The sequence below is a fragment of the Octopus bimaculoides genome, chromosome 14, assembly GCF_046866305.1.
Source record: "Octopus bimaculoides isolate indiv1 chromosome 14, ASM4686630v1, whole genome shotgun sequence".
Taxonomy (NCBI): Eukaryota; Metazoa; Mollusca; class Cephalopoda; order Octopoda; family Octopodidae; genus Octopus; species Octopus bimaculoides.
The window spans coordinates 846,517-865,935 of NC_142941.1; the positions used below are offsets into that span (position 1 = coordinate 846,517).

Genomic DNA, 19,419 nt, shown 5'->3' on the forward strand with positions numbered 1-19,419 from the left:
GACACAGATTTATGTGTGTGTGTGTATATGTTTGAATGTATATATGTACATAATGTGTGTGTGTGTGTGTGTATATATATATATATATATATATATACACACACACATAAACACACACACACACACAAACACACATTCATAGATTGTTTAGTAGCAACACTCCTCCTCAAGTGCCCATTCCAATAACATCTGCTCTGGGTGCTACAATATCGTTAGAACTGTTCTGCGCTTCTAGCATCTCAGTTATCAGTTCACAAAATGTCACATGACCTTCGTCTTTCTGTTTCTGTAGATAAATGATACTACGATCAGAGGCTTGACGTACATGACTGAGCAGCAGTAGGGCGGACGGAACATGCCGCGGGTTATCTGGGTGATACTTCTGGGCAGTATCAATCAATGCATTTAAAATGATTTGCCGGATGTCATCAATTTTACTAAAACCAGCCAATCGTCGCACCTCTGCAGAAGAAAGAAAACAGTTTCTCATTAAAAAATAAAAGAATTACTGAACAGGAATTTAATGTATAATACACATCAGACATACTGTACAATATATATGTGAAGCATGCTGTACAAAATCAAAGACATATGATACAACACATCAGTCATACTGTCTGACATGTAGTGTACAGTATGTCTTATGGAACTCTTGCCCTATGTCTGACGTGTGTCATACAGTATGACTATACACTACGATTTGCATCAGACATACAATATGACATATCAGATATTACTATACAACACACACCAGACAGACTGCACAAACACATCAAACATACTGTAGGACACATATCAAAGATACTGTACAACACATCAGGCATAGTGTAGGACATACATTAGACATACTATATGACACATGAGTGATGTGTGAACAGTATGTCTGATGCGTCATATAGTATGTCTGATGTGTCATACAGTATATCTCACATACATAATACATTGTCTGACAGGCATTTTTATGGCACATTTGAGGTGTACAATATGTCTGTAATGTACAACACACATCAGACAGTAGGCCACATGTATGTCAGGTAAATTACATTAATAATGTAATAAAATGGATTGGTTCTGAGTTAGTAATCATGTAAAGTCACCAACATACCTGCATTTACTAAGATAGTAGCTTCAAGTAATAACAATTCTTCTCGATTAATACCAAACTGTAAAAGTTGCTCACTAACAGCTGCTACTTGTTCCAAGATCTGGGTCATTCCTAGAATCTCCCAGTGGTGCCTGAAACAAGAATGGAAATAATCTTCACAATGAAAATAGATAACTAAGACAAACGTAGGAAACTGTAGTTGCTAAAGGTTCATAAAACATTGACAGTTGAATCATAAACTCCATCTTTGTCAAACTATCAGACAGTGGTTGCTATAACCAATATAGAATTCAATACTGTGCATTTTGTTGTCATTATCATTGTTCAAAGTATGAAATGGTGGTTGAATTTCTCTTCCATTTGTACATATATTTCAGAAATATGTGATATATCTGAATCAAACATTATATTCTCACTTTACCTTTCACTGTCAACCCACAAAAAACGTCACACACACAACAACACCTCACCACTAACCCTAAACAGACATCACAAGCCAGTAGGTGACAATATAAAGGAGGATGACTCATGCAAAGTAAGCTGTTTGAACTTGAATCCAATGGTATATTACCTCAACCACATCATATCTCTTTCTCTCTCTGTTGAAGTTAGATAGCTACTTCAATGAGAAGAAAGTCAGTGAGGTGCATCCCAGACAATCTAACATGCAATGGTAGATATACCATCAAACAGGGAATGCTAACTTTACCCATTTAGCATTTAAACTGACCATATCGGGGGCCCAAAATGTTTCTGATGTTAGAGCCTGGACCTGGTCATTTTGAACATAAAACATCTGTCCTACAATGTCATTCTAAAAGTAAACAATCACATCACCAAGATAACACAAGATTAATTCTAAACAATGTGAATAAATAAACATTACATCTGACAAAGTAATCTGAATGCTAAACTCGAAACATTTTAAAGAACAAATGAAATACTTAATTTTCTAAGATTAGATTTGAGGCAAAGGCAAGCCGTTTTCCCTCATATTCCATGGAACGATATGCACAGTTAAGTAACACTAACTCCATCCAACAGCATTCTATAAGATGTACTTGGTCAGACAAAGATAAATCAGCATAACCTATTGAAAGAGAAACAAAAGACAAAAAGAAGACTAAAGTTAGTCAACAAAGGATAGGTGATTGGCTTTAAGATAATGGGAAAATAATTTTGTTCTACTAATGATTATTAGAGATTTATAAAGTTAGAGATCTTAGTTATATAATAGTTAGTATATAGAAAGATATATATATATATATATATATATATATATATATATATATATATAGTAGGGAATACTGATTAATATCATGCATAACATCCATTTCATGCTGTTTATATTTCTGAAATTTTAACAAAAGTCAAATCTCTCGGCCTATCTTTGGTTGTCACTGAGTCTTGTAAAGGTGGTGGGGAAGAAAACAGCCATGATCATCATTTCTTTCCATTTTGCCTAACCACTAAAAGGAAGATTTGAGGCTTTGGGTCAAAATATTTTATATTCAAAGCTACTGCTTGGAAGTAGCTAGTCCAAGCATTCTATAAATATAGCTTTAAGGCTGTGTAAGTTCCCTCCATACTCTTTGCCAACTCAGCCTATTATTCCTGTTCATTTTATCATGTCTCGCTGAGTAGGCTCATGGGTGGCTGTGTGAAGTTTGTTTCTCAACCACCTGGTTCCAGTTCCCACTGGACTGTACTTTAGGTTTAGTCCCACTGTGTGGAACCTATGGCCTCAGGCTATAGTAGTGTGTCTGTGTTTGTCCCTGTAACTTAGTAGTTTAGCAAAAGCATCCAATACAATAATTACAAAACTTACAAAAAATGTAAGTTCTGGGCTTGATTCTTCAAAGCAGTGCCCAGCATGGCCACACTCTAATGACTGAAACAAGTAAAAGATAAAAGATGCCCTTCTTTAGTATCTGTTTTACTCTCACCGAATTGGGAACGAACTCACAGCAAAAACACTGAGATGAGTTTTGACTTCAGTAAAATTCCAGGCCAAATAACTGGATATTTCGCAGCCAATGCTGATGAAGAAAAGGAATATTCAATGATCGCATGTCAACGTTAGCAAACACTGCCACTGCCACTGTTGTGGTGAATGTAAGCAAACATCAACTCACCAGGTATGTGTTTGGCCCAGTTTATCAACTGAACTAAATCTTTATCTGCAACCTGGATCAGAAGCTGTAAAATATAATTTTTGGTCAGAGGAATACTGGGATTCAGCTTGCATTCAGGGACGGCAAAATCATTCTTGGAGAGTTCTTCAACCAAAGAGGAAGACTTTGATAAACGCTGACTCTGAAATAGAAACAAGATAACGTTGAAAGTATTTCACTAAACACGGTATGTGATGGTAATTAGGGGACAAGGCTTAGGTTAACTTGCTTATTTGATAGGATCTTTGAGTCACATGGATGTATAGGGTCAGCTGGTTTTATTGTCATATGGATCAAATGCTTATATGGATCTATTCATTGAATAATTCTATTGGTTATATACATCCACCAGTTATATGGATTTGTTACTTATATGGCTGTACATTGAATAATATAAACACTAAAATAGATGGCATTATAACATTTCACTGAAACATGATAGAATGGTCAGCCATATGCACACACAGCACAAAGAGAGGATTAGGGTAGTAAACCTTTGCTGGTTGGTTTCCACTGGTTGAATTCACTGTTGAATCTGAGAAGTCGGCACTGCTTCGTTTTACTTTAGTTTGGTTGGAACTGTTTTTTCTCTCCTTCCTTTGGCTACCTGCAAATCAAAGCAACAATATATATGCAGATATATATACAACCTATATATATATATATATATGTATACACCTTTGTGTGTATATGTATAATTTATATGTGTGTTGATGTAACATCTATTATATAACAAGATTATGAAACAGCCGTAAACAAATGGCTGTGTGTGTATGTGTGTGTGTATCTTGTAATCCATTATCTTTCCAAAACAATAGAATGCTTCAATTGCATCAACAAACTATCATTGTTGTGAAGTTAAGAGAACAAAAGGAATTGGGTCTCTACTGACCAAGAAATAGAAGCATCAGTTGGGGGCTAACAATCTTACCTTTATTCATGCCCACTTCATAACATTTGCGTAAGCGACAAGCTTGGCAACTCTTACGTCGATGTTTATCAATTGTACAGCTGTTAGTGGCAGGACACACATAATCAACTGGACCTAAACACAAACAAATAGAAAATGTGAACAACTGCAGAAAAAATATTCCACAATGAAATCAGAAAAAAGTTGAAATAATAAAGAATTAAGTAATCAAGTTCAAACAAAATCCCCCCTGCCCACTAAACATCAAAAGTACAATTCACTAAAAGCATTACCGTATTATTTTCAGGTCATTACGATAGGATAGAACGGTTGTTTCCTCTTTTGTATAAAGTTAATTTAATGTTTAATATTGTGGGATGGCATAGTTATTCCATATTCCATATCAATAAAGAGTACTTTCCCCCATATTCCAGTACAATGTGATCGGTATATGATTAAGTTATATATATGTAGTGGGTCATCCCATAAGTAATAGTTTCTTTCAATTGTATGAACTAAAAGTCAGAGGGGGACAGGATAAACTACCTGCATCAACTTGCTATAAAAGCAGGTAGTAATTTTACCTTGTACTTATTCTTAGTGCAAGTTTTGAAGAGTGCAGTTCGATTTTAATAGTTATTTTTTCAAAGGTATAATGGAAGTGACAAAGGAGCATATTCAGCATATTTTGCTTTATGAGTTCAGTAAAGGCAACAATGCAATGGAAAGTGGGAGGAATATTAAATGCAGTATATGGGGATTGGACAATAAGCGTAAGCCAGTGTCGACGGTGGTTCCAGAAATTCTGAGTCAGAAACTACAGCCTAGAAGACAACCCTTGTCCTCAAAGAACTGTAGAGCTTGACGAGGACATCCTGCAAACCCTGGTGGAAAAAAATCCCATTGTAACTGTTGAGGAACTAGCAGAGAAGCTTGGATTTGGTTTTTCCACCATTCATTGACACCTGCATGCCATGGGAAAACAAAGCTTCCATCAATGGAAACAATGCTAGATAAAGTGTGTGGCTTCAGAAGAGGGATTAAATGCCAAGTTGATATGTGCTGTAGTTTTGTGTCTTATAGCACCAGTCCTGATACTTTTTTGAACAACATTCAGACAGTTACCATAAAATACAGGTTTACAAGCAAATACATAGAGATAGTTCTTGTTTGTTAGTCCATCAGATGAACCAACCAAAGGAGTTAAGTGACTCATAAATCAACAAAAGAAAACAATCCCAATCTAAATGAAGAACTAACCTTAAGGGATCTTCTTCAACATTTTTGAATCATGACCAGATACTGGTTTATTCCTCAGATCACATTGGAAAACAATTCTGCCACAAGTCAGATACTAGTTGTATCACAACCACATTAAACTTTACCAGCATCAAAGACAATTACTGTAGCAAAAAGGAGAATCAAGAATGAGAAACTAAATCACTTACCTTGAATACTTCGTTTAAAGAAAGCTTTACAACCTTCACAAGACCATACACCATAATGAAATCCTGAAGCATTGTCATCACACACCTGACATAACCTGGTAGTGTTACCCGTGCTACTACCTACAACAGAAGATGATACACCAACACACACTTTATCAATTGAAAACACATTCACAACATGTAATATTTATGTTAATAGAGCCTCATTACAGCAGCCAAAATAGGCTGTGAACAAAAGGGGAGACTGAGACATCTCTAGAGAGTCACTAACTCTAAATACAAGCTGAAATCACATCATAACAATCCATTCAACATATCTGGAAGGAGGCAGCTATGTTCTCATCTGATGGGTAGATGTATTATTCTTTATAATGATGGCACAGAAAGAAATACAGACTAGTTTAATTTACTCATTACACTATACAGTTTTGAATATTTGTATGTGTACAGAGTTTTTTTATTAAATCATTCATTATTCTTGCTTATTTATACAGTCTGAGTTGTAACAAAATGAAACCTCAACTTCAAATAAATAAATATATGCATATACAATATGTAGGCACATGCACACACACACACACACACACGTGCTTTGTGGTTGGTGACTGCTGTGTATGACCCCCTTCCCCCGATGGACTACCTCTTTGTCATGGACTCTACACTAACTTTTTAGACCTGTTGCTTATCTGCAAGTTGTGTTGCAGCTCTTGAATGAATTTGTTGATTACCACTGCTATGTGACTTGCTAATACACCCTGTTAAACCTGATTTGGACCAACAGATTTGACTGCAAGTCAGGCCTCTGAAAATGTTTGTCTACCTCACAAGTGACTTAGATTGATTAAGAGTGAGTGAGGTGGGGGGACCTGTCCTAGTCTTTGCTCTGTTACAAGTCCTATGTTGCTTAATCTTGCAAACTTCACACAACATTGTGTGTGAGATACAATCAATCTCCATTTTACCTCCACCGTCATAAATCTATTTTTTACACGCATCAAAATTTCCAACCAATCTCTCTCAATCTTTGTATTTCTCTTCAATCAAATTCAAACAATTTCTTCATAAGCTTGTGTGTGTGTTTGTTCATGTGTGTCTATGAGCATGTGCACAAATGCACACACACACACACATACTGCAATGACCATATATTTAAGGGGGTATTCCTGATTGCAAGGCAGTGTAGCAAAGAGAACTGAAACATATTCGTAGATAAGTGTATCAAGAGTGATAACATTACATCTGCTAATTCTGACACTACTAATGTGGAAGAGTCATAGAACTGCTCATATGAGAGGCTATGAGAAGCTGTTAAATGAAGAGAATGTATAGTCTTCAGGTGAGAGTCTACCTGAAGAAGATGTAACAGAGAGATGAGCCATTGAAGTGGACATCAATATCGTAGCAAGCACAATTAAGAATACGAAGGGAGGGAATGCACCTGGTCCATTAGGAAAGAGTCAGTGAAATTATCAAAATATCTGTTGAAGTACAGCAGAAGATAGTTACTTAGATAATCCGGTAGCAGAGGAAGCTGTCGTAGTCACTGACTGACAGTTTTATCATGAAACTGGAGCGAAAGAAATGCACTGGGCTGCAATTGCCCGAAAACACCAACTCGAGAATTCCCTAGATTGAAAGTTCAGTTTTGGCTATTTCCAGAGCCTCTTCAGTAAGGACTTCTCATTCAGCTAATTCCAGGCTTAATCCACTGACAACATATGTGTATTTACCATAAAAATGTATGAGATGATTTAGTGAACCACTGATGTGTATAAAAAAAATAAATATATAAACAACCATGCATTAGAGCATTTTAGCTCTTATTTTTAGCAATGTAGGTATCTTGACACCCTCAGTTACATTTATTGGCATGTTTGCTGGCCTTTCTTTCTGGCACATATTTGGTGCATATATTTTGTATGGTTGACAGAAAATGACTTCCAGTCTGCCCTGTGGAAATTCAGGTTGGATATGGCTTGAGTCCTCCTGATGGAGTGGGTGTCAGTGGGTTGTCTACGACCATGTATTGTTAATTCTATAATGTTATGATCTGAAAGAGGTGTTACTTTCACATTATGGATTAGACTCACATTGTTTGTGAAGCAGATATCTAAAATATTGCTTCCCCTGGTTGGTTGGAGTATCACTTGTTCCATGAACAACATGCTGGAGAGTTCTAACAAAGATTTTGTCTGGCTTTGTTCATGCAGTGACATCCCAGAGAAGATGTGACCTTCAGGCCATTTAACATTTGGGAGGTTAAAGTCGCCTAGGAAAAGTATATTGATGTGTTGGTCCAGATTTGTCAAGACCTCTTCTATGTGTCTGAGGCTATCCTCAATTTTACCCTCCTGCTTTGCAGTATTTAGTGAATGGTATGTTGAGCATACAACTACATCAATTGGTTTTTTATGTGTACTATTAACGTGTCACAGACAGAGTTTGAGTGTGATAGGAGTAGTAGGGGTGTGACATCTTCTCGGATGTACATTGCAACTCCGCCATGACTTCTGCCTTTTCTGTCTGTTCGGAGTACGGCATACTCTAGATTTTTATAGTATTAGAAAAGGAATTTTTAACTCCTATTTCTAAATTCGGTATGTGGTGAAGCAATTAGCTGACCCCTAATTATAATTATGTTTATAATTATAGAATATTCACATACACACACACACACACACACACACACACATATATATACACACACACAATTTACAAGATTTCCAAAGTTCACATATTTTCTGCTAATATTTACAAATTATATTTTCATAAAGAAACAACCTAAACTCTCTCTCTCTCTCTCTCTCTCTCTCTCTCTCTCTCTCTGATATGTGTGAGAATATATTTTTCAATATGTATGTTTAATACACACACACACACACACACCTGCATAAACATATATATACATCACAGTATTAAACTTGTTACTGTTAGCAATCATATATGGTAATCATTATTGATAACCTGTGCCTGTGATGTCAACAGTGTAATATTTGCAGTAAACAACAGAGTACAACACACACACACACACACACACACACACACACACACACACACACGTATGTGTGTGTGTGTGTTGTACTTTCTACAAAGAAACAAATACCAGCCCAAGTATGAGAAACTTACTTTTTGGATTTGTCATCGGCCTATGGAGGACTAGCAGCATGTATAAAAGAATAAATGTAAATGTAAATAAAAATATAAAATCGAAGGAAACATCTCTGAAAATCAAAGTTGCCATCTTAATATTTCTACAACCATTGTGCTTTCTTTCAGTTCCATCTAAACGACCCTAACAACAACAGCAGCCACCATGGTCCCCCACAAACATCCAACAACCTGTATAAAGTTGAGGCTAGAAGCAAAAGGGGACGGGAAAACAGTAGGGTTAGGATAATGACCTCTTGCCCATAAATTAAGTGTTCTTTGAGATGTAAATATTAAAAGCAATCTCCTATGGCACTCCTTGATATTGTCACAGTACTATGTCTCCATAAGCTTCCTCACACAACACTGCCACCAGACTAACTCAAATATGACAGTTACTTTCATCAAATCTAACCTGCTTCCTGCAAACTACAACATAATTAGTTTTCACTAAATCTCAAGAAAAATGTATAGAGAAATTTTGTTCTGTTTATGATAACAGAAGAAAACTTTAAATAAGATAACACTGAAGGAGATGAGAGAGGACTGAGATATGTGGTGCATTGCTGTGCTCGACCTGCCCACCACAACAGAATTGAGATCCTAAAACTAAGGTGCTAGATAAAAAGTATTGTGTGGGTGCTGGTGCCATGTAAAAAGCCCTCAATGGAGAGACTAGCATGAGGAAGGGCATCCAGCCAAAACAGGCAGTGGAACTTGGCCTTGCCAGTTCCTGTCAAGCCATCCAACCCATGCCAGTATGGAAAATGGATATTTAATGGTGGTGATGATGTTGCTGTCCCATGTCACACTAACATTCTACTTTCGTATGTCATAGTAACACAGTCCAGTCCCATGTTGTAGTAACACACACTGTTTCATGTCATGGTAACCTAGCACTGTCTCATTTCCTTGTAACACACTACTGTGTCATGTGGAGACGCATGGCTTTGTGGTTAGGGTGTTGGACTCATGATTGTAAGATTGTTGTTTCATGGACTGGGCGATGCATTGTGTTCTTGAGCAAAACACTTCATTTCACATTGCTCCAGTTCCACTCAGCTGGCAAAAATGAGAAATCCTGCAACGGATGAGCGTCCCATCCAGTTGGAGAATTTATACACCAAACATGCTCACAAAGAATTGTTTCCATTCTATAATATGTGAAATCTACTTCTGTTAAGAATGGTCGTAAGTTAATATTTTATTTTTAATATGCTTTCCTATTCAGTTAAACAAATGTAGTGTTGTAAACCTTAGTAACATCAAAAAAACCAACAACATAATAGTTTAAGATTATTTTCTAAGACATGATACCCTGGATGATGAAACTGCTGAGGTTTCCATGTCTGGTTGAGTTGAATTGCGGAGAAAAGAATTCCCAGATAAGAAAATAGCAAAGTTGAATACGGTAATGGGTTGATAGGTTTGTCTTTTTATGAACCATGTTCTTGGTGTCAACAGAGTAGGATGGTAATTGGGAGCAGAAAGCATTTGGAGCATGGAGGAGGCTGAGTATCATCAATAATAGCATACTCCTAGCTACACAATGACACTAATATAGTCTAACAGTGTGTCATGGTATATTTATTTTCTATATAGTTATTTAATCATAGGTAATCTCTAAAAGAGCAGACCTTTCATCAAAGACAGTCCAGTTGTGACCATCTGTTTTATTTACAATTATTTTATTCAATGTGTCCTTTACTTTTTATAATGCTGGGAATAATTGGTTGCTATTTCTCACAGCTTGAATGACTCTACAGAGATTCCTTCAATGGTTTGATGGTGTCTACATTATATAGTAATACCAGCCAATACATATATATATATATATATATATATATATATATATATATATATACACTCTGTATTGTTAGTAGTACACAAGAAGAATGATAGTTACTATCATATGGTCCCTTCACCCGTGACATTGTAAGTCATTAGTGATTCACATAGCTAGGTCTGGGTGCTTTACACCAAGATTTCATTGGCTAAAATATCGACTTTTCTTTTCGCTGAATAATGGCTCATTTTTCTCAACGTCCTATTTTCAACTTTCACTTTCCAACGATGACTGCTCTGTGTTGTCTCCTGATTACCTCTCACCTGCCATCTACCATCACCATCATCAATGCTAATGCCAACACAGGTGTACCTTTTAGTAAAACACCCACCTCTAGTCACTCAACATAATCCATTAAAAGTGAGGTCTTTGATTGCAAGGACATTTGTTCATCATCATCATCAGACAGTAAACTGTACACTACCCCCAAGAATTATAGGGTACAGGCAACTGAACACTACACTCATGTTCAACAAGTTGTTTCAAAACTGGGGGGAAATGTTGGGAGCAGTTTATTGATAGTCTGGGACCAAGGGCTGTTTTGACTGTAATAAGTCTGATTAAATTGTAAGTAAAACAATAACTTAGATTTTTTTTAACTTCTGGTTTCTTTTGGAACAAATCTCATGTGTATCATCATCATCGTTTAACGTCTGCTTTCCATGCTGGCATGGGTTGGACAGTTTGACTGAGGACTGGCAAGCCAGGAGGCTGCACCAGGCTCCAATCTGATCTGGCATGGTTACTACAGCTAGATGCCCTTCCTAATGCCAACCACTCCAAGAGTGTAGTGGGTGCTTTTTACGTGCCACCAGCACGGGAGCCAGTCAGGTGGAACTATAGTTGATAGATTAGAGACGGGTATTCTCTGTAGAGAAAACACTTTGTAGTGCTCAAGAGATTTGAACTTGAGCAGACAGAGAATAACTGTAAGGACAAGCACGTTTGGCAAATCGATGTACAAAAAATATTGAATACATTTAATACAAAAAAATGTAAAAAAGAAAAGTCCGACTTACACAGAAAAGAAAGGATATCAAGAATTAAAGAGGTTGAGTAGGAGTTTTACGAGTCCAGCTGTTTTGGGGGGGCTTGGTGGTCCCAAATAATGATAGTAATTTGATTCCATCATCAGATAACACCAGCTTCTGTCTTCAGGGAAGAATTTTACATTTGAGGGGTTGACAAAATGGAGTTTAAAGACTTTTTTTTTATGTGTACATTTTTTGTATATCAACTTGCTTGTCCTTACATTTACTCCTATATTCATTTATGTGTATGCATATGTGTCTAAGATAGGGTGAAGCTTGAATGTGATTAAGCTTTTACTTCTACAAGGTCACTTTTGGCTCATATATCCATACATAAGACAATAAGGCATGATTTGAGGGTGATTTGATTACTATTTCTATCAGGTCAAGCTATCAGGTAGAAGATTTCCTCATTCGTTCACATACCATGTATACATGCATAAGGCAAAACAGTGTAGCTTGACAGAGATTTGGCTACACTTTCTACTTAGGTCTAGCTCCCATTGTAGACAGCTCTTCAGTTGGCTCCTTCATATATACATGCCTGACAGAAGGTTGTCATCCGAAGAAGGTATGCCTATTATTTCTATCATAACCTCGTAACTACAAAGAGGATCTTGTGTTCTCCCTCTTGGTGCCAATACCAAACATACATTTTATTACAATGGCTTCATATTAACCCCAGCAAACATCATCCTCAGCAGGGTTACCATTATGAGTATCTGAGTACTGTATACAATATGCTTATCATCATCATCATCATCATCGTTGTTGTTATTAAGGCTGTGAGCTGGCAGAATTATTATTAGCACACTGAATGGAATGCTTAGCGGTATTCCGCCCGTCACTATGTTCTAAGTTCAAATTCCACTGAGGTCAACTTTGCCTTTCATTCTTTCCGGGTCGATGAAATAAGTACCAGTTGAATACTGGGGTCAATGTAATGGACTAACCCACTTCCCCAAAATATCAAGCCTTGTGCCTATAATAGAAAGGATTAATATTATTATTATTTCTCCGTTCCCCCCCCCCCCCCGAGTGGCCAACTCTAGTGTTCTGTATGTTTTTTATATGAGAGCAGCAGGGAATGAGAAGGGAACTACTTCAGTTCAGTTACAGGAGAGCTGGAACTCCAAAGAAGAATAGCAATATCAGTGATAGCAGCTAAATATGAAGAATGATTGATACAGAAGGAAGAATACAAGTGCTACTACCTGGTTCTTACCTAATACAAAACTAGTTGCTCCAATCCAGCAAAGAAGGGTTTTAAAGTGAAGCATCTTCCTCAAATAAACACCATATATATATATATATTCTCATATACACACACTCTCTCTCTTCTCTCAACAAAATCGGTAAAATAAGGCTGACTTATAAATACTAACCTGCAACAACACTATCATATTTTTTCTTAAAGTCAGCAGTTAGTAGAGCTGTGTCTCCAGCTGCAGTCGTGGCCAATTGTACTCCTCCACTTTCGCCAGCAGTTTGCATGTCAGCCATTTCCAGAGTAGTTGATGTGGGTGTTTGAGGATTAGCTGATGATGAAGATGATGATGACGATGACGATGATGATGATGATGATGACGATGAGGTGGAGGAGGAAGTGGTGGTGGAGGAGGATGTTGTGGCAGAATGGCCTGAAGATGAAGAAGCTGCTGTGGCAGCATGGCCAGTAGATCCATGGATGTGAGCACACCTATCAGGTGAGAGCATCTTGATGTCATCTGCCGCTGTTACCTGCTTATCGATCATCTCTCTGAAATTAAAGAAATTACAAGGGGTAAGAGAGAAATATCTTAGTTGTAGGATCGTTCAAACAATATCATAATCTTACCAACAGCTGACCCGTGCAGGCCAGTTTATTAGATCAAAAGAACAATATCAACTTCTACATTTGTGTGAAACTAATATTTGAATTAAATAATTGAAATAAATGTGGAAATATTACTCCAACCATTTCTCCACTGAAAATTTCATAAAAGATAAATGGTGGTGGTCATGATTGGCAGTGATGTAGTCAAAACAGTAGCTTATCAACTATTGGTGCGACTATTTCTTGTATTTATAGCCAGTGGTACAGGTTATGTTGTAATTTAATGATTGAAGTGAAAAACGTGGAAAAGAGTTCCAGGGGGAAATAGTTATAAGGAAGAAGGGTTGTGTATAGGGGTGGGGTGATGGAAGCGAGCATAGAAGACAGTAGGAGGTGAGTTGAAATAAAAACAAAGAAGTTTTGAAAACTAATGGTTAACAATCGGTTCCTTATTGAAACAATCAAAACAACATGAAGAAGATATAAACTGCTAACATATCACAACAAATCTAACCAGTAATAATAGGTTTTGTGGGGAATAATTTCTAAATATCAGTTGATCTCCAAAACAAGCTAACTCTAATCCCATTATCATCTTTAACAACAAACTGTCTTGTTTGTAATATGTTTTATCTCAAAATGTTGTCCATTATTTAATGACAGGAAGCACTTACATTATTCTGGCAAACTTTATGCCAGGTCAATGCGGTTGATTTATATATAATAGTCAGGTGGTAAGTGGAGGGGTGTGGTGTCATGCTCTGTAGAAGCTCCACAACTATCTAGATAGTAAAACATTGTCTGAATTGAAAGAAACTTGTTAGAAACATAGATGTAGTTTTGATTATGCAATCTAACATCTGTAGTAAACTGAATTAACCATTGTCTACTACCTCTCTAGTTTTACTCACTGTTTATTGCTGTACAATGTTATCATCATCATCATCATCATCGTTTAACGTCCGCTTTCCATGCTAGCATGGGTTGGACGATTTGACTGAGGACTGGTGAAACCGGATGGCAACACCAGGCTCCAGTCTGATTTGGCAGAGTTTCTACAGCTGGATGCCCTTCCTAACGCCAACCACTCAGAGAGTGTAGTGGGTGCTTTTACGTGTCACCCACACGAAAACGGCCACGCTCGAAATGGTGTCTTTTATGTGCCACCCGCACAAGCCAGTCCAGGGGCACTGGCAACGATCATCATCATCATCATCATGTTATCTTTATATATATATATATATATATATATATATATATATATATACATGTATATATACACATAGATATAATTTCATTTATTGTTACATCCATTTTTCCATGTTAGCATGGGTTACACAAATGTTATTGAGACATTGTTTTACAACTGGTGCCCTCCCTGTCACTAACTCTTAAACCCTTTCTCTTTGAAAGCACAAAGTGAATGTATGACATATAAACACGAGAAATACCAACACTATGACCATTCATGACCTTCAAATAAGGGGGCATTAGATGTAAACAAACACACACACAACTATACATGTGCATACAAACATGCATGCGTGCACACACACACAATATACCTTTTTTAATGACAAGTGGAAACACCATCCTAAGTGTCTGCTGATATGACTTCTACTACAACAATATCACTGCTATACCACCACCACTACTACTACTACTACTACTACTACTACTACTACAGCTGTAGGATGAGACCAAGGTTATATGCCACTTATATTGAAAATGTTACACTAATACAACACTATGGACAAGGAGTCAAACAAAGCCAAAATTAGAAAGAGAGGGGAGGGGGGGAGATTATTTTCTATAAATAATCTGATGCCAGGCCTTCCTGATATTACATGGCAGAAGTCTCTAGAAAAAGAAAAAAAACTAATGAGTAAAGTAAATGTAGTAAATTGTAAGCTTGGATGTTTGACTCTTGCCCTACCAAATACTTGATTACTTCCCTTCATACACATATCAATTGTTTATACGTAGTTAATATATACACTCTGTTACAACACTTTATAATATACTGCAGCAGTGAATTTTTGTGTATTTATACGACAGTATTTTGCAGTAATTTAGAGCATATTGAAATACGTCAACTTTGCCATATCAATTGCCCTTTTTTCTGTATTTACCCTCTGTTGATCCTAAATCCTTATTATGTAATGCCAACGTCTCAATATCTATCAATTCCCCAGTATTACAACTCAACACAATCTTATCAAAATTTATAAAAGTCAACTTGTACACATCTCAAGCAGTAAAAATATCCAAATTTTCCTGATGATTTTTTTTTTTTAAGGAATGGGGGTCATTTTAGTATTTTAATGGCTTTTTACCAATGGGTTTAAATCTTTTAGTCACAGAGATGGTCTGAAAGGACATACATGTGTATACTGTTGTCAGAAGAATATTCAATTATCCAAAACCCTTCTAAACAAGTAAAAAATGTTTCCAGAAGTGGTAAATGGTGGAGCATCAAAATGAAGTTTTAGCAGTTTCAGCTTGAATCATTTGGATGGCCATCAATAATGGATGTTGAAAGTCAACAAAGGATGACAGGATAAGGAAGGTAGAGATGAGGCCAGAAATAACAAGAAGTCTTTTAGAGATGTGTGTTGCAGCAAGGAGGTGACCAATGATAACAATAGATCTAACAACACTAACATTATGCACACACACACACACACACACACACACACACACACATATATATATATGTTTGTAGTGTGACTTGAATATTGTGTATATGTAGTGCAAATTTATACACATGTTTATAGTGAGTATGACTTGAAGTACATTTAGTAGTGGGGCCTCCATTTGGGAGTTTCAGGGTCTTTGAGGGAGGATGAAGAACCAGCTCTTAGCTATTATTGTCACCGGGTCAGTTGTGACCTGGTCTAGTAGAACTCATTCAACTCTCAACTATGGCTTAATTAGCATGTCACTCACAGACCCTACCAATGGACCCATGGCCAATGAGGTCCTTCAGCTCTTTAACAGGTCATCTAAGAGAAGGTGACTCCATACAAATCCTGCATCCTGATAACTACTGGGCTCATGGCATGTGTTACACCAGATCAATACAAGTCTGGAAGACAGGAGAGTGGGATTGGGCTCTGCACAAACCATGCCCACCATGATAGTAGTCATCATACAAGATGTACAGCAAACCAAAACACTAGCACCAACACCATCTGCTTTCTTTGTAAGTCCAGTGGTGATAGGGGAAAGATGTAATGGGGACAAGTAGAAAATACTACTGGAAGCTTCAGCTTTGACCTTGCACAAAGACAACAATAGGGAAATTGAAATTGTTTATAGTCCTACACTGTGCAGTTGTGCCTTGATGAACCCTCATCTGTCAGAACAGTGAGAGAGAGAGTCCATCATGTAGTGTGTATGTGTCTATGTACGTGGTGGATTATGCTTCCACAATTAACCACTGTCTGGTAAGCCTCCACTATTACTGTGCACTTCATCAACAACAATCAAAGAATGATGTCAAATAGTTAACAAGAAAAATTATACAAAAACAAGTCTGTTTAATTCTGTCAAATTATTGGAATGTTTCCAGAAAGGTATCTCAAATGTGCTTTGTGTGTGTGTGTGTGAGGGAGGGAGGGAGAGAGAGAGAGAGAAGGGTGGAGCAAGGTCAGAAGCATCATTATTAATTTCAGAAGATTATTGCAACATGTGTCTGTGTCCATGTATACACATACACACACACACACACATGTACGCATGTGTGTGTATGTGTGTATATGTATATATACCATCATCATTATTTAATGTCTGCTGGCATGGGTTGGACATGCATGTGTGTATTATAAATATATACACACACACACACACACACACACATACAAATATATAGAGAGACATCATCATCATCATTTAGTGTCCACTGTCCATGCTGGCATGGGTTGGACTGTTTGACCAGGGCTGGCATGCTGGAAGGCTGCACCAGACTCCAGTCTGATTTGACATGGTTTCTATGGCTGGATGCCCTTCCTAACACCAATGATGCAAATAAACACCTGAAACTCCTTGGGTTTGATACACAGAGTACATATGCATGTATCAAACCCAAGCAGTTTGATCTATCTATTTGCATCATTGTCTCTCCCTATCTGCTCATTTGGGTTCCCCTTAGAGCCAATCTACACCCCATTGACTTGGTCCTCGGTAAGGATTTCAGAGTGTAAGAACAAATCTTTTGATCACTACTGTCTTCTATCTATATCTAAATAGATAGATAGATTCTCTCAATCTTATCCGTTAACTTTACAAATATATATTGGGTTGTCCGGAAAGTTTGTGCCAATTTATAGTAGCTTACCTTTCGACTTATTTTAGAACATGGTTGAGTGCATAAAATAGGATTTAACTTCGCTTCCATTTAGAGCACAGTTTAAGCTATCTTTTCGTGGAAGAAGGTTTATGTTCCTATAACCTGTGTTAATTCTGTAACCCTTTAAAATGGAAGATAAGCAAATTCATTTTCGGCATTTGATGTTTTTCTTTTTCCATAAAGGGAAAAATGCCTCACAAGCAATCAAAGAAATATTTGCAGTTTACGGTGACGTTTCTTTATCTGAAAGAACTCTACAGAAGTGGTTTGCAAGGTTCCGAGCTGGAGATTGCAGCCTTATTGATAAAGAGCGATCAGGTAGACCATCCACTACAGATGATGACCAAATCAAGTCATTAATTGAGAATAACCCACATTGCACAACCCGAGAATTGGCAGAAAGCCTCAACCTATCAAAATCCGTCGTTCATGAGCACCTGGTAAAGCTTGGGTACACAAATCGCTACGATGTTTGGGTACCACATGAGTTGAGTGCGAAGAACCTTTTGGATCACATTTCCATCTGTGATTCGCTTTATAAACGGAATGAAAACGCGCCTTTTTTAAAAGCAAATTGTGACAGGTGATGAGAAATGGATTATCTACCGAAATATTCAGAGAAAGCGATCCTCAAGTAAGTGACATGAGCCACCCTTAACCACCCCAAAAGCGGGTTTTCACCCTAAAAAAGTCTTGCTTTGTGTATGGTGGGATTAGAAAGGAATTCTGTACTATGAGCTTCTCCCAAGTAACCAGACAATTAATTCTGAGAAATACTGCACACAACTGGACGAGTTAAAAGCAGCAATTCAAGAGAAATGTCCAGAATTGGCCAACAAGAAGGGTGTTGTTTTCCAATGTAATAATGCAAGACCGCATGTTTCTGTGGTAACCAGACAAAAATTGCTGCAGCTCGACTGGGATGTGTTACCCCACCCTCCATATTCACCAGACATTGCTCCTTTGGATTTCCACTTATTCAAGTCTCAGCAGAATAGTCTTAATGGTAAAAATTTCAATTCCTTGGATGATGTAAAAAGATACCTTGATGAATTCTTTGCCATGAAACCACCTCAATTCTGGGAAGAGGGTATTTTCAAATTAAAGGAAAGATGGAGACGCATTGTGCAACAAAATGGTTCATATTTGGTTGATTAAAAATGTAATGGTAAGTATTTATTGACCTTTTTCTTTCTTTGAAAAATCGGCACAAACTTTCTGAACAACCCAATATATATATATATATATATATATATATATATATATATGCACACACACATATATACACACATGGCATGGCTGTGTAGTAAGATGCTTGGTTCTCAACCACATGATTCTGGGTTCAGTCCCACTGCATGGTCTTCTGTGATTCAGGTAATTACAGCATCAGAAGAGATGCAAAAGTGGCATGAACAAGAAATTCATCCCTTACAACATATATGTCAATAAAGAGGGTGGAGAACTATTACCTCTCTCCACCTTCCCCCACCAAACAATATTCTGATTGACCATGCTTCCAACCATGCCACTTGTATTCATTTTCGCCTAACTTGACAGATTGCACAAACACCTCTTCAACACCATCTTCTCT

At 37.2% G+C, this 19,419-nt stretch overlaps 1 protein-coding gene across 1 annotated transcript in view; it reads right to left on the reverse strand.

The window, feature by feature from the left end:
* Window positions 1-19,419, reverse strand: part of LOC106879341 (estrogen receptor) — a 110,887-nt gene that overhangs the window by 556 nt on the left and 90,912 nt on the right. Inside the window, exons 3-10 of the mRNA XM_089362120.1 lie at window positions 13,047-13,420; window positions 5,638-5,757; window positions 4,211-4,324; window positions 3,774-3,886; window positions 3,241-3,421; window positions 2,054-2,195; window positions 1,106-1,236; window positions 1-462 (exon numbers count right to left, since the gene is read on the reverse strand). The exon at window positions 1-462 is cut by the window's left edge and continues 556 nt beyond it. Coding sequence (XP_089218246.1) covers window positions 167-462; window positions 1,106-1,236; window positions 2,054-2,195; window positions 3,241-3,421; window positions 3,774-3,886; window positions 4,211-4,324; window positions 5,638-5,757; window positions 13,047-13,420 — 1,471 coding nt within the window. The 3' untranslated portion in view covers window positions 1-166. The remainder of the gene's footprint in view (window positions 463-1,105; window positions 1,237-2,053; window positions 2,196-3,240; window positions 3,422-3,773; window positions 3,887-4,210; window positions 4,325-5,637; window positions 5,758-13,046; window positions 13,421-19,419) is intronic.